Here is a 16362-nt window from a genome sequence, read left to right as displayed (position 1 = left end):
GTGTTATTCAATCAGTACAGCAGAGTCTGCATGGCCGCGACTATTGCGCGACTAACACGCGTGCGGCTATTCTAGTAAATCCTTACGGTGGTTTTGGAGCCAGAATAGACGAGTGCGCATCTCAGGAAGCATAATGAGAAAAGGCGCCCCCTTATGGATGGAAGAAGTTCTTGCTTGATTATGGAAGTAAAAATTACAAATAATGGAAAGTTACACTATCGGGATAAGTAACCCCGATAAAAACACACAACAAATACTAGTTGTTGATCAGCATATCATATATCGATAACAATGCATGGAAATCCAAGGTCGGACCTATCGGCATCACTCTCGTCGATTAAATTATGAAGTCAACGGCGGTTATATCGGAGAATCATATATCGATAAGACTCATCGGTATAGTGAACATAAGCAGCAAAAGCATAAAATTGTCTTGTCGATAACCGATGAGGCTATCGGTAAGACTTATACCGAAAAGCGCAATAGTGGAAATGTCGCCAAATGTGAAGGTTATAGCGAAAAGAAAGTCCGAATAGCTTTGCCCAGACATGACAGACCAAATAGACACGGACATCCTAACACCAATTCTAACCCTAATGCGGCGAACGCGTCTATTCTGGCTCCAAAACGACAGTACAGTGAGACTAACATGCACGTTTGTCGCGCGTTTTACCACGGCTTTTTGGAGCTAACAAACACGTGTCTCGCGCAATATCTAACCCTAACACGAATAATTTCCCACTAAAGCAAAACAAGAATAATTTCCCACTAAAACAAAACAAGAAAATTTTCCCACTACATATAAAGCAAAACAAGAAAATTTTCCCACTGCATATAAAGCAAAATAAAAAACAAAAACAAAGAATTGAAACCAAAAAAAAAAAAAAAAGACGACTTGTCCACATACCTGACAACCTTCAAAAATGAAGCCTCCTTCAACAACATAGGTTGCCCTTCAATAATAACTCGCTACCTCTTTCTTCAAGCCCTTCTTTCCCTTCAACAATAGCAGAAGACAAAACCTCCTTCAACAACGCAGGTTGTCCTTCAATAATAACTCGTTGCCTCTTTTAAACCCTTCTTTCCCTTCAACAATAATAGAAGACTTCAACAATGAGGACACTTGTTTTAATCGCACATTAGTCCCATTAGTCCTCCTTTTTTCCACATGAGGTAGAAAATGGCGTGAGGTTTTTTGAAACGGAGGTACAGGGACGCGTAGTACAGTTTACCTAACACGCATGTTAGTGACGCGTTGTACATCATCGATTTTTCAATGAACGGATGCGATTGCATTAGTCCCATTAGTCTTTTTTTCCACATGAGGCAGAAAATGGCGCGAGGTATTCTAAAAACGGAGGTACAGGGACGCGTAGTACGGTTTACCTAACACGCTGGCATGTTGTACATCATCGATTTTTCAATGAACGGCTACAATTGCATTAGTCCCATTAGTCCTTTTTTCCACATGAGGCAGAAAATGGCACGAGGTAGTACAGTCTGCCTAACACGCGTGTTAGTGGCGCGTTGTACATCATCAATTTTTCAATGAACGGCTGCGATTGACTAAGGACTAAGCCACCTGTCACTAACACATACATCATCCGAACGCGATCATCTACAGTTGTCGCCGGTTGTTTGTTTTTCATGGCTTTTAATGTGCGTGTTATGCACAACACACCGCCACGAGCCGCGGTCCAGGATCTATCGTCCTCCGACATGTCCACGTAGTTTCACGTGGGCCCCGACGCTTGAAATAGACGAGTCCAAGACAAGTCCACGTCATTTTTTGTGGGTCCGACGGCTGTGCCAAATTGGCATGGTATGCATGTCTCGAACATGTATGTCGATGCATTTCGTTGGTACGACAGATCACTTTTGGAGCCGGAATAGATGCGTCCCTCCATATGACACCGGTCTTACTCCCCCTACTAAGATTCCCAACAGATTTCTACTGTGACGTTGTGAAGACTGCTTCGGATTCTTATCTTTCTCAAGTTTGGCTAGCCGAAAGAAGATATTGCTGTTCGAATATGTTCTAGACCCGTTTCTCTCAGATTGCATTGCATGTTCAATGAGAAAAAATGGTCTCTGACAATCATAAAATGTATCTACGGCCTCCATACTACTTCGTAACATGATGTTAGATAACCTAACGGGGAACACCTCCTTCCCAATGATCATAGCACAATTGATACGAAATCATGTAATCATAATTGATATTCCTTCCCAATGGTCATAGCTCTTTAATACCACCCCCATGATATGCGCCTAGTTTTCCACTGCTCTGAGAGTACAATGTATTGACATGGTTCAGTTTATATTCCCATGCTTGCTTATAAGATCAAAATCGAGGTGTATAAAGCTAAACAGCATACGTTTGGAAGATATACCCCTCTCGAGCCTCCAGAATGTGACCCTCACGCAAAGTTAGCATCTGGCTTGGTCATGATCTCAAGGAGCGAATTTATCAATAGCTACTTAAAGAAAGAGTATCATAGCTATGTTACAGATTCCACCTTTATTAGAAAACAGTCCATTAAGAGGGCCTAATGCGCAAGATATGCAACTACAAAATATACCGACCCTTGTGTCCCCTGAAAGCTTCTGTTGACATATCTTAAATCCATTCACTTCTGTAACTGATATAACCAGGTTGAAGCTACTTTCATTTGGAAAATGTTGTCATGCACCTTGCAAATGCATCTTATACAGATACAGAGACCATCTAGTCTTTTTTATAGCATAAAATCAGTATTGCTAAATACTTTATTTTTAGAAGGGTTGATCTACACTCTACAATGTACAATATAAATATTCCATTCCTTTTAAAGGAATATCTGCAATAACGGTTAAATGTAAAAGGATTACACTTTCCCTTATGATTATACCGTACAGCACATGGTACAAATGCATCTTATGCAGATTCAGACACCATCTAGTCATTTTAGCATAAAAACAGTATTTGCTAAATACTTTATATTCTTAGGGGTTGATCGACAACCTACAATGTACAATATTCCATTCCTTTCAAAGGAATACCTGCAACAACGGTTAAATGTAAAAGGATTACCGTACAGTAGATGGTGTAAGTGTGAAAAGCTTAGAAGGGTAAAATTTATATTAGTTCTTTACATAATTTTTAAAATGTACATAGTTTTAAGCAAATATCAATTTTACAAGATTTTGTGATTAAATTCAACATTAATTGTCTTTCATAGTTTTAAATCTTGTTTTCAAACTTGAACAATCATGCAACATTTCGGTTTGTCATCTCAAACATTTGAGCTCACTCATCTAAAATTAAGTACAAATCAGAGAATTGTAGTTTAGTTGAAAGAACACAATTGACATGTTTCTTTATCACGCAATCTACCAAAGTTCAAATCCACTTAGTAATATTCCTAAGCCCGACGAGGCTGTTATTGTCCATACAGCTCAATCCTTGACTCTAAGCCAAAAGAAATTGATTATTCATGCAGCTTAAACTCATAATCCCAATATACCTACAGGTTGTGAAAACATCCTGATATTATTGTAATCTTCTTAACAAGAAAAATGAAACTACTAAAATATATGAAAAAGAAAACACTTTTTAGGAAGGGTTTTATTTATCATACAAATTAAATTTAAAGCTTACTAAAATAGATATATTTCAAATAGCATCAAAACTTGATTAAATTTGTGGGGGTAGATGCTTTGAATCTGCTTCTCCCCCTCTACATAGAGATGTCACCTGGGTACTTGTCCGGAAAATTGAAAATCTCTCGAGGCCTATAAAACATTGTACAGATAGGTTTTGCTCGAACTTCTCTAGGGAAAGAATTCGAACAAGAGACCATGTGCCACACAATCCCTTCCATAAGAGAATGTACACACTTGAGGTTTTATCTAAAATCATAATTTGAAACAGTACAAAACTGTTTCTATGCTTTCACCATTGCTTGCATTGTAAAATGAAACTCCATTGAGGCAAGAAGCTTTGGTTGAATATTTGCTTCACTTGAGAATTCATTCTGCACTTGATATAGGGTGGTATCTACTCCAAGACATAGTTGGGATTTACTGCTAATATCCTCTCATCATTGTGCTTTGACTGGGCGGAAGCTTCAGCCCCAGTTGTTGGTGGACCCTCTGGTCCATCATCCAGAACCAAGAGGACCCCCTCTCTATTTATCAAATGCTGCAGACCATATAATATTACAGCCCCGTTAATGTTTTGCATGATCTATGAAAAGGATGGAGCAAACATTTAAATTGGCATTAAACATCTCCTGTACCTGTATAATAGACTTCACGCATTTCACCTCTTCGTACAATGCACTGATGGTATCAAAAACTCTCTCTGCGTTCAGATCTTCAATGTACCATTTGACTAAATCTTTTTGTTTTAGACCTGCCAAGCCACCATCTGCAGACACCAAATAATTGAACGAATGGAACCGATTACAGCATCAAAATAATGAGATTGAACTATAAAACAGAACATGAAATAAATAAAACAGCAATCTGAGGTCATGAAGATGCCATCAAGCCATCTAAATAGAAAACTAATGTATGGTTCATTACATTTCTTTCTGACTATAAGAAAGAAAGATTGTTTGCAGTTTATCTACATTAAAAATATGGAAAACAGATATAAACAATCAACAATACCATCTTTAACAGATTCTTCATGTTGTCTTAGTCGCATGACAAGCGCCCGAGTAACCTTCTGGAAGTGCTCATATGTTACTGTCATTTTCTGCTTTGGTTGGTCGCCAGCTTCTGCTGCTGGTGCTGCTGCCCCTTCTAAGAGGAAACAACTCGGTATAAGAGACTCAACAAAACCAAGCATTTGATCAAGAATCAAATAAACCATGGTATAATGTTTGCAGAATTCTAAGCACTTACCTGGAGCTTGATTATCCCTTGTTTCTTGTTGGTCTTCCTGGGCTACAGAACCTGGCTGTTGCTCATTATTGTTGTCATCATCTTGAAAATCAGCCAGATCAATCTCCTTTGAATCAACACTGTAACAGGGACATGTTGAAATTCATAACTCAACAAAGGCTTGCATTAAAGTTTAAAAATACAAGAAATAACCTCATGTAATTCAAAGCAACCTGATTATGGACGTGTTTATAAGTCTTGTTGCCATATGAACATGGGCTGGCCGCACCTGGTACCATTTCAAGATCAACAAATGACAATTAGAGGCAAAGACATACCAACTGCTTACTTTTCAGGACTTAAAAATCTTCTCATTATACCTCGGACTCTAGGTGAACACGAGCAATGGCCTCAGATAATCTTATCAAAGCTTCCAATTGTCTCACTGTGATTCTGTACGCAGCCCGACTACCAGGTGCAGCATCATCTCGTCTTAGGGATACATATGCATCCACTAGAACCTTTCTTGCTTCAGGACCCAACTGTATCAAATCCCAGAAACAGAAATTGAAGTACAGAAACAGAACGTCAAGATCTGCTAGAGGCATGTCAAAAAAGGTCAAATAATCTTGAGAAACTAGGGCAGAAAGACATACAGTGGGTTTTACTGTCTTCGCATAAGCAATGTAGCGCTGAATTTGTGCAGTGGTAAATGATGGAGACAAAGCCTCCTCATGCTTTTGGTGAACTCTAACAATATGATCTGCAATATGGTGATCTATTTGATCATCAGGCTCATCTATCATCACATATATCAGGTCAAACCTGGATAGAATGGGTGGAGGAAGTGCTACATTGTACTGCAAAATTAAATAGCACAATGAGAACCCGATCCATTTAACATGCTACAGCTTTGAGTTTAAATAAATATACTAACAGAGGGGCCTTATGTGATTTTCCACAATACCTTTAGGGGCTTTGATTTGTCATAACGTCCACCAGTAGGATTTGCAGCTGCTAAAATTGAGGTGCGAGCATTTAATGTTGCTTGAATGCCTGCTTTGGTAATACTTATTGTCTGTTGTTCCATGGCTTCATGAATTGCAACCTTTAAATTGCAAATATTGAATACGTGGATCAGTAGCAAGCCAAATAAATTCAGGTCTGCTTGAGAACGATAGCAGAAGATGAATCCATAACAAATGCTAAATTTTACCTGATCCTTGACATCCATTTTATCAAATTCATCTATGCAGCAAATTCCATTGTCAGCCAGCATCAGAGCTCCAGCCTAATAAAATATACATAAACTTTACTATCAGTGAAAACACAATGTAAATATAAATATTGCCTACCAAATGCTGCATATTATGTATTTGGAGAAAGCAAATACCCACATGACATGAAATTTATTAGCATGTTATGGTTTGACACCAACAACAAAATAACAGCAAAGTTGAAATAAAATTAAGTGTTTCTACTTAAAACTGTAAACATTTTTACATTTAAATGTTATACCAGCCATCACCACTTCAGCCAAATGAAAACAATCACCTTGCAATGCGGTTGTCACAATTGGAAGGTTTACCAATCCCCAATAAACAAGTTACTTGAGTGAATACCCTTTCCTGGGACCATGACATAAAGAACAAAAGAGCAAATCCTCTTGCTGGATAAGTGAGACTAATAGGATTTTACTGTTTGAAGGCTGAGATGACTCGTCCTACAATTTTTGTTTGGGTTAAGTGGCCATGGGGCCGATGGTGAAGGTACTTGACTCATACTAAAGTCTCATTTGGTCCGTGAGCTAAGGGCCAACACGTAGAAAGGATCAATACTGGATTTTTTCAAGGTCCAAAATGCATTTGTTTACGAGGCCCCCACGCTAAAGGTTGAGGTGACTCTTCCTGCATTTAGGTAAGTAGCTGTTAGCCAGCAGTAAAGCGGGCTTGGCTTATAGAAACACCTGCAAGCTCCATCATTGCCATACAAGAGCCCAATACCTGCAAAGGAATGAGGTAGGGTTTTTTAAAGCCCACTGTCCACTGTTGTATTTGGTCCCCCACATACCTGACTGTGCTTAGATAAGCATACCCCAAGGACACATCCCCCAGGTAATTAAGCTATCCATATAAATGAGGGCATTGTGGACTTGGAGCAGAAAAGAAGCATCCTATACCATTCCAAAAATCAGCGGAAAAAATAAAAGGGCCACTACCCAAAAGGGGATCACACAGGGAATGGACTGGCATCCCTTGATCATCCCAGGGGCGTCAAGACATCTCCTACATACCACTTCATCAGCAATTAGAAAGAGCACGATGTGTTTTAAAGCTTGGAGAAACACTCATCAGAAAAAAGATTCTTTGAAACTGTGTAGCATAAATCCAAAAACTTTTAACACTAAATAATTGATATTTCCACACAGATTATTCAATTATAAAGCTAGAAAAAAATAGAGGAAAAGCGCACTCAAGATCTTTGCTGGACTATATTAGCCAGAAGATAGTGGCAGGCAAAGAACACTTGCTTAAAACTAGCTCACCTAGAGTAACTCAGCAGGGGATTAATAAGCAATGCCCAAAAAATAACCCTGCACTTATCAGACGGATTATTCTATAAAGGATTATCACTGCACGTTTAGTGCAATGTCTTTTCTTAAATTTCATCTTCCTTTGGCCTTATTAAGTCATTTGTAATTTATTATTATTTAGAAATTCAAACATTAATTTTTACAAACTATTTTAAAAGCAGGCCTCTGCCATCCCAAAATAAATATAAATCTTTAACATCCCTCAAACTGCATCTCCACATCTCTTCCTTCCATCCTCAAATTGTAGAGAAGAAGATATTCAATAAACATACACATTAATTAGTCCATATACAATCTGAAAATATAAACAAAAATTTAAAAAATAAACAGAATATTGGAAGCGAAGATAATATTTTTGATCGAAACAAGATTGACCATATTTTCACAGAATAATATCCTTGACCCTTAAGGATGTGTAGATATAAATAGGCACATCAAAAGCAGTTTTACACATTGCATGAATTCATGCAAAAGATAAACATGAGCGATTTAAAATATGGGTGAACAAAGAAAATACCTAATAACAACAACAAAAACCCCAGGATCAACTAGCAAGACTGATCAGAGATCCCATCAAGACTATTGATCCCATCTAGACTATTAAACATCGAAAGTATACAACACTTATCCAACACAAGCTTAGAGAAACACTCACTTAAATGAAGGGTTGCACATACCCTACCCTCTCTGAGCTGATCTCACTAAACTCTCGGAATCAATCTAATTATCGATTTCTTGTTGAACAGATTCTGGTTTTTTTATTTTGATAGCATCACTATCATTGTCATAACTTAACAAAGCAAACAAATCCATTTCCAAATAGTTTTCTTTATTAGAAGTGGACCAAACAAAATTGAGATTAGTAAGTTAATTAACTGCAATCATCTGAAACATTTAAAGAATTAAAAAGAATTATAGAAGAAAAAGACCTAAGTATTTGGTCGTCTGAACATATTTGCAATGTTTAAGCAGGCTTCTTTTATTGGCTAATGCAAATAGAATTTTTGTTGATGCTGAACTCCAGAATATTTTATGCCCACATATTGTATTAGATTGATTTGTAGACTGGCCACTTTTTGCCATTTTACTCCAAGGCACCTAATTAAAACCAACAAATTGATATAAATGGATCTACCTCAATGCAGAACTCTCCAGTTTCTGGCTCTTTCACAACTGTGGCAGTTAACCCAGCAGCAGATGATGATTTACCAGAGGTGTACACAGCCCTAGGCACAATGCTTGATGCATACCTGCAACATTCAAGGTAAAACACTGCATCTCATTATAACACAGAGAATGTTCGGTTGTAATTACAGAGACTTGAATCTGTATATGCTACAGTTTACAACTTTAGCAGCTGTATCTTACTGTACAAGAGAAAATTCTAACTTAAACAGCACCATACATCATATATCTCTTAAAATTATATTCAGGAGAATGTAAAAAATGCAATTTGTTTTGGCCACCATTGAGCCCTAGTTAAAAAAGTCTAATAGACAAATGCATTTGAGAATGTGTGGCCCTTGGTGGTTCATATATGGAGTTTATTCAGCTGATAAAAAAAACAAGTTGCCACATAATTACTAATGCATATGCTACAAATTGTAATCATTTTATTATATTTAATAATCTATGAAGATCAAGACTTTCAGAGTGTATTAAATAGAAATATTAGCCAGCAATTCAGTTACCACTAACAAGAAACATGCTCATATTCAGATACATATTTCAAAACAAGAAACATACTTGAGGAACTGTGATTTGGCACAACTGGGATCTCCAACAATGCACACATTGATGTCCCCTCTGAGATTGATGCCCTCATGAGTCTGCTTATGCACACCACCTATTAGCATAAGCAACAGAGCTCGCTTGATCTCTTGATGGCCAAACACAGTCGGTGCAAGACTTTCTACCAATTTATTAAAGAAATCCATGGTGCTTCTCATTTGCTGTATCTCATCACGTTCTTCCATCTGCCCAAGCCAAGACACCATTATTCTTTTTCTTTCATGGAAAGATAAAGGTTGTGACCTAAAATGCATATTTCTTCAAATGATTGATAAAAGCAATGGGTTCAAGAGCTCGGCCTCTCTTTCTCAAACAACAAGAAACAATCAGGTATTGACACCTAAGATCTCTCTTCTCAAATACTTAAATAAAATCCAGGGCCTCAACTTCTCATGAAATGTAATATAAACCAATGTATAAAACCATACTCCAACAGCTTTATGAAAATGATAAGATTTTTGAAACATGAATCCAATTTATCAATCCAGAGGATATTCTTGAATCATTAGGACAAGAGTATTAACAGCAGAATTTGAGGCATGCCTCACTAATAATTGATTGCATTTGTGTAAAAAAGAAATTAAAACAACAGAAGTTGAGATTCAGAGCTTATACTAAGAATCTTTAGGAAGCCCAAAAAGGAAAAACATGCGGAAAAATATAGATTGTCTATGACAAAAGATAGGAATGTCCTTGATGTTGTAAAGATGACCCATATTCAATTTGCATCTTCACAAGGAAATTAAAAGAAAAATGCTAACTGCTAGTAATAGTATACTACAACATAAAGGCGGAATGATATACAATGACATATCCATAATCATTATCATGTGAAAATAGATTAAAAATTAACCCAAAGCTATAGATGAGTTTAACTAAATTGGAAACCAGACACAGAAGGCAGGTAGTGACATACATCGTAAACAATACAGGAGGTGCAGTCAAAGATTATTATTGGGATGGCACTAAAAATGTAAAAAATGGTAAACTTGACCACAATTGAGCATATACAGAAAATGGCTATAGGAAACGCTTAAAAAATCTGAGAAATATAACAGACCCTCAACTGGTTGATTGAAAATACAAAGTCAATTGCCAAATAAAATATAAAGGTACGTTCCATAGGTGACCTGTTAAAAACTTCTTACAAACCATACTCAGAAAATTAAAAAATGTTAATAATGGAAAAGACGTGATAAATAAGCATATGTGGGAATGGAAACTGACTACAATTACCATATCTGTTGGTGACTACACTGTTATAAGTTGTAGTTATAACACAAATTTTCAACAAAACTTATAAAACAGACTCAAATCAACAATCAAACACATTTCTTGGGGCTAGATCAAAAGGAGTTTTCATCCTAAAACCTGGAACGTAAAGACTTCAAATTCAATTAGAATGGTCAAGCGTCAAAGTATGTCCAAATGTAAATAGGAGAAACCTCAAACAATTTCTGGGGGAAATTACCGTGAAGTGGGGTGTATCATCCTCCTCACCATCCTTTTTCGCTCCTCTGAAATCAAAACCTCTTTTCTTGTCATGCAACTGCACAAGATGGTAAAAAACTGTTCAAAATCATTTGGACCACTACCAAAGCATTTAAAAAGTTACCTGAATCAAAATGCAATCTTTAAAGCAGAAATTATGATCTAATGTGGGATGGAAATACAAAGCTCCATTTTACCTGAACTGAATTGGCAATAAATGCTAAACGGTAGGAAAGATCTCGCACACCAAGAGCTTTAAGCCCACGAACTCCTTCATACCCACCAGAAGCACTTCGGTTTTGAGGACCTTCTCTGCGAGACTCTGCTCTGTCACCAGGAGAGGCCAAGGCTGATACATCTGGTATGACAACAACTGTGCCTGTAAATATCACTCTGAAACAAAAAGTAAAACAAGGTCAATAATTAGAAACAAGTAGAGATAAAGATTAAAAACACATTTTTCTCTCCTAAAACTTAAGAGGCAATAATAAGACAAATGGCTGCAAGACCACTAAAAGAAACTAGAGCACTGTTTGGCCCATTTGCCTATGCAACCAAATATAACCAATAAAGATTGTTCTTCCTGATGATGACTAACAATCTTATTAAAAACTAATTTAACCTTTTAAAATCTTTTTATGAAACCAAATTCAGAAGAGACAACTTACTTGTCACCAGCTCTTGCCTGCTCTACAATCTCGTGACGGAGAATGACATCTAAGGACCGTGGAAGAGACCCTGCAGGTATCTCTTTAGAGGTTTCTTGCATCCTAACTCTCTGCCAATCTGCAAACTTGCTTTCTTGACGAAGAAGGGCCCATCGGTCCCGATTTGCACAGGTAGCATTTACACAAATGACAGGCTGGAAATCAAGTTATCATAATCAGATGATGTCTAAAGGATTTATTAATAAGGCAAACAATGGTTTCTTCAATGTTTGACATGCAACTACAATATAAAAAACAGTTCCCTCTACAGCAATTCATCTTTCATAACATCCTGAATATTCTTTAGAAGTGGACATATCTTCAGAAAACATCTTTGGAATTTGGCTTCAGGTGTATACTTAAACAATTTTTTACAAGGTATAACAAGTGTTGCTAAATCAAAAGCAAATTTGGCCCAGATATAACTTGTGCACACATGGGGCTAAATGCAAATGCTTTCTAACAAAAGCATCAGGCAAATAACATGACATCAGCCGCCAGCATAATTAAGAAGCTATTTATTAAGTAGCCCATGTAAGAAGAATATGGAATCTATTACACAATTCATATATACCATGTTCAAAAGTGAACTCAAAAGTATAAGAATAGCAGATACCTGTGTATACTTAAATTGTTGTTCAACATTCTTGATCACTCCTCCACAATCCAGACACTTAAAAGTCCCCTGTAAGAGCTCAGGTCGCACCTCACTTGTTCGAGTTACTACTCCACTTACAGCTACTAGTTTCCCAATTTCACCAGTAGTTAGATCTCTCAGCCTATGCAAAGGCAAACAACTCGTTACAAGATTTGAAATTTTCAGCAAGCCTGTGCGATTTAAGAAATTATTGTAACAATTCACAGATCCATGTATAAACGCAGTGCTATTGTGATAATAACCATATAGGGTGGTCCTCTGATCAAATTATGAACTGACTATGCTTTCTAACGTGATACTAAAGTAAGGAAGATCTAGTTCAGAGGTGGATTATTGCATTGTTCATAGAGAGTTAAATATGGATTTGAGAAGGGGTCTCTCAAAGACTTGTGGCTTGAACAATCGAAGGTCACAATTCTACGCTCCTTCAGAGAAATTCAACATGAAAGGGACAAGTAGCTCAGTGGTAGACCAACCTCTCACATATGAACAATATACATTTAGATAACCCATTAACCATATAGGGTGGTCCTCTGATCAAATTATGAACTGACTATGCTTTCTAAAGTGATACTAAAGTAAGGAAGATCTAGTTCAGAGGTGGATTATTGCATTGTTCATAGAGAGTTAAATATGGATTTGAGAAGGGGTCTCTCAAAGACTTGTGGCTTGAACAATCGAAGGTCACAATTCTACACTCCTTCAGAGAAATTCAACATGAAAGGGACAAGTAGCTCAGTGGTAGGCCAACCTCTCACATGTGAACAATATACATTGGCCCTGCCATGAGTTCTAGTGTTCTCACAATTTCTAGCAATACCAACATATATTGCAGGTCCCGAGCCTCGTTTAAGTGTAAAGAAGAATGGCCATCGGTTTTAAATGAAAAAAGAAAATGATAAACATTGAAACAAGCAATCTGTCAATCTAAAGTCTCAGCCTCAATTCATTTTGTTATTGAAGATAATGCCCTGACGTACTAAAAGTTGATTAGGTGCTCATTTTTAAAACGGAACTGCAGCTTAAGCACCATAAGCAATGCGTGCTTGGAGTATTGCTTTAAAAAGGAAATAATATTGTTTACCTTCTCAGAGTAGGAATATTGTAGAATGCTAGATTTACATCCTTGTTGGGATCATCGTCTGTTATGTAAGTAGGTCTATGCTGGATTACAAATCTCTTGCATGCATTTCTCAGATATGGCTCAAACCTGCAACATATCATACAAATGCAACACTTAATGCCTCAACAAATACCAGCCAACCATATGGATTTGTTAAACATCCAGAACAGCTTAATTACAGCCCACAAATATGCATAATTAAGCATCTTTTCAGAATAAAACCTACAAAATTAGTGGAGCAATTGAAAGTAAAGCTTATGTTAGATTGCTATTATAGTGCCCAAATGCATTCTTTTTAGAAAGGCTAAGTTCTAAGCAGCCTGCAAAGGAATTTTCAGTCAGGAGATAAACACTTAAACTAAAGGCCAGGCAATCCCAGTTACCCCACGAGGATTAGACTGAATGGCAAGAATAATCACCTTATCTCGTACAGGAAAGTATTTTCAAATCAGGAGGGTTACCTAGAATTAAATACACATTACCACACGGCCAAAAAAGTGATTGTAACCAATAATAATAAACGGACCTTAGAAAACTACTGAACGAAGTCATCATGGCAATCAGAGTTAGAAAAAGATTTGCAGCACCAAAGATATTCATCCAGAAATGAGTTAACATGAGCTTTCGACATGACTAAAAGGTCAATTTCTGGGTGTAAAAAGTGCATAACAAAGGAAAAACACTCAGATCCATAATACCAAGGAAGACCAGGACCCTAAAAAATACTTCAAGCCCTCACTAGGTAGTCCAAAAGGATCACTCGCAGTATGGATATAAATAACAGTAGAAAATAGAAAATAAGAAAAAATACAGAACAACATTTTTTAATTTCTTTTAGCAGACCTTAGAAACTCGTCAGAAATGGCCTGCTGCAGGGTGTCATCAAACTGCATGACATGGCTGAAATCGACATATAAAGTGGTAGACTCTCTGGCTCTCATTGATTCCAGCTCTGCCTCGTATAACTTCTGTCTCCCAGAAACTTCTCCACTCACGGCAGAGACACCCATATCCACTGAAAACCTGCAACCACACCGAGAAAAACAGAATGAAAACATATTCGCACTCCTCTAAATATCGCAGATTTAACAAACCCAGCAGCATTAAAAGGGGAAAAAGTATGCAGAGATGCAATAAAAGATTTACGTGTTAAGAAACTCTAAGAAGAGATTTTCGGCCCATTGAGCCTTTGGATCTCCACCAAATCCTTCCATTTCTTGATGGGTGGAGAGAAGATTGATCAAAACCAGCAATGAAACGCAAAAGGGAGGTAACTTGGAATGGCATAGACTGTGAGCTCGCCTAGATTTGAGTATGGACTTCTTTAGGTCCTCACACTTTCCCGCCAAAACATAACGCGGGAAAAACATTCCACGTTGATTAATAAAAGTGATGTGGCAGCGACCTGTCATTAACTGGCGGAGATTTTATTATGCATCTTTATATGAGGTGGCAATAAGATGTTGTTTATATAATGGAGAAAGTTGCATACCCATGTGGCAATAAGATGTTGTTTATATAATGGAGAAAGTTGCATACCCATGCCAAATTTCCATTTAGTTTTGGGTCATTTTGATTTAGAATGTTAAATAAACATTGAGTTTCATTTTTCTTTCTATCTTATTTTAGATAATATTTTGTATTGTTTTATTTTATATCATTTATGTTTAAAAACTCAATCAATTCTCATATATTTTGATCTTATTTATTTCAAATTGATAATTGTTTCACATAATTGTTGATGTGTACTTGGTTTTACACAAGTTCAATTGCATTCATTTTGGACATCAACTACATCTACAAACATTATTGAATATCATGTGCATAAATTTATTACAAGAATACTTGATTTGATGCACTAAAATTAACAAGATTTACTTCAAAAGTGTCATCGAGGACATTTTCACAATTGCTTCTTGTGTGACATTTTTTAGCATGGTCATAAAGTAAATATCTCCTAGATATTGACCTAAGACAACTTGTACAATAGCGATCTCGCAACCTCCTTGAAGTATTTTAAAATATTAACAATTCTTAAGAATTGGAAATAAACAAAATCAAGCAACTTAAGAAATAGAATTGTGTATTTAGTAGCATGAAATTCATGGATTACATAATAGATCCATGCTTGTGAAAGCAACCTAGAGCCACAAAATTTATTCAAAAGAGGAGTTAGTTATGCACAGAATATGAGATGAAAGATGCATCTTAAATATTTATTTTTTTGTGTCAAATCTTCAAAGTCAACATTGCTTCAAATTTATCCATGTTTTGTTCCCAGTACTATTGTTATCCATTACACTAAATTCTTGCCCTGTCATTTAATTCTAAATTATCTAATCTGCTAACTATTATTTATTAATATATCAAAGGGGTGGGATCAATTGGTTCTCGTGTTGGAGACTAAGTTAGAGACCAAGGTTCTCTTGGTCTCATGTTAGAGACCACAATTTAAATCTCCTCAAGTGACATCCTAGCACCAACATGATGAAGCAATATCCTACTTTGATTGAATAATAGAGTAGTTATATTTTAGGTGATGTTGGAGGAGTGCACTGGAGGCTCAAAGGGAGGAGAGAAAACGAGGAGAAATTAGAAGCTCTATAGAAGGAGTGGAGTTGAAGAAGCATTGAAGTTTAAGGAGCATGTTGGAGGGCAGGAAGAGAAAGTTGAAGGAGAGGAAGAGATGGTATGGAGGAGTGTTAAAACTAGAGTAGCCTAGCTAGGAGATTGTAGGAATGGTAGCTTGTACATGAAGTGGGAGGAGGTAAGAGCACCCCTAGAAGATGAATGATACTGCAATAGTATCCCCCATAGGTAGAATTGGGTCTTATTAACAAACCCACAATTTCAAAGGTGAGGCCTCTATAGAAATCCAAAATAAGTAACCTAAAAACACTATCATTCATTAATGTAAATTAAGTTTTACTTATTTGAGCCAACAATGGTATTAAAATGATAGTTAAATTATGGCATGATCCTTACCACTGAGGTTTAGACTCCTACTAAAGTGTTATTGCTTAGTATTCATATTGGAGACGAGGTCCCTCATCTGTGGCCTCATCGATTCATAGATTTTATTCAAAACTGTTTGCCTAAAAATAATTATACGCATGTGTGTGCATTT

At 36.7% G+C, this 16362-nt stretch overlaps 1 protein-coding gene across 2 annotated transcripts; it reads right to left on the bottom strand.

The window, feature by feature from the left end:
- Positions 1-3623: 3623 nt before the first annotated feature.
- On the bottom strand, positions 3624-14548 carry LOC131070269 (DNA replication licensing factor MCM6). Of its 2 annotated transcripts, none has more exons than XM_058005779.2 (18): positions 14382-14548; positions 14079-14258; positions 13197-13322; positions 12071-12233; positions 11416-11609; positions 10945-11140; positions 10728-10805; positions 9212-9441; positions 8601-8715; positions 6089-6163; positions 5840-5980; positions 5529-5732; positions 5253-5414; positions 5106-5161; positions 4894-5012; positions 4657-4791; positions 4281-4411; positions 3624-4183 (listed from the first exon to the last, which is right to left on the bottom strand). In XM_058005779.2, exons 1-18 carry the CDS (start codon positions 14447-14449, stop codon positions 4040-4042), a joined length of 2517 nt encoding a protein of 838 aa, XP_057861762.1. In that variant the 5' UTR covers positions 14450-14548; the 3' UTR covers positions 3624-4039. The 2 variants fall into 2 exon arrangements, with proteins under 2 accessions (XP_057861762.1, XP_057861763.1); XM_058005780.2 differs by having other exon boundaries at positions 4657-4788; positions 14382-14547.
- Between the last annotated feature and the right edge of the window lie 1814 nt (positions 14549-16362).

This window comes from Cryptomeria japonica, chromosome 3 (genome assembly GCF_030272615.1).
Source record: "Cryptomeria japonica chromosome 3, Sugi_1.0, whole genome shotgun sequence".
NCBI classification, from domain to species: domain Eukaryota; kingdom Viridiplantae; phylum Streptophyta; class Pinopsida; order Cupressales; family Cupressaceae; genus Cryptomeria; species Cryptomeria japonica.
The sequence above is the reverse complement of the archived record's forward strand: the minus strand, read 5'-3'. Positions and strand labels throughout refer to the sequence as shown.

What these genes read in the sequence shown, in the direction of transcription:
- LOC131070269 (XM_058005779.2), bottom strand. Translation starts at nt 14,449, where the DNA reads ATGGAAGGATTTGGTGGAGATCCAAAGGCTCAATGGGCCGAAAATCTC. An exon ending in TTCTTAGAGTTTCTTAACAC is followed by an intron (nt 14,259 to 14,381) that starts GTAAATCTTTTA and finishes GTGTGGTTGCAG; the next exon opens with GTTTTCAGTGGATATGGGTG. An exon ending in ACAAATCAAAGCCCCTAAAG is followed by an intron (nt 5,733 to 5,839) that starts GTATTGTGGAAA and finishes TTAATTTTGCAG; the next exon opens with TACAATGTAGCACTTCCTCC.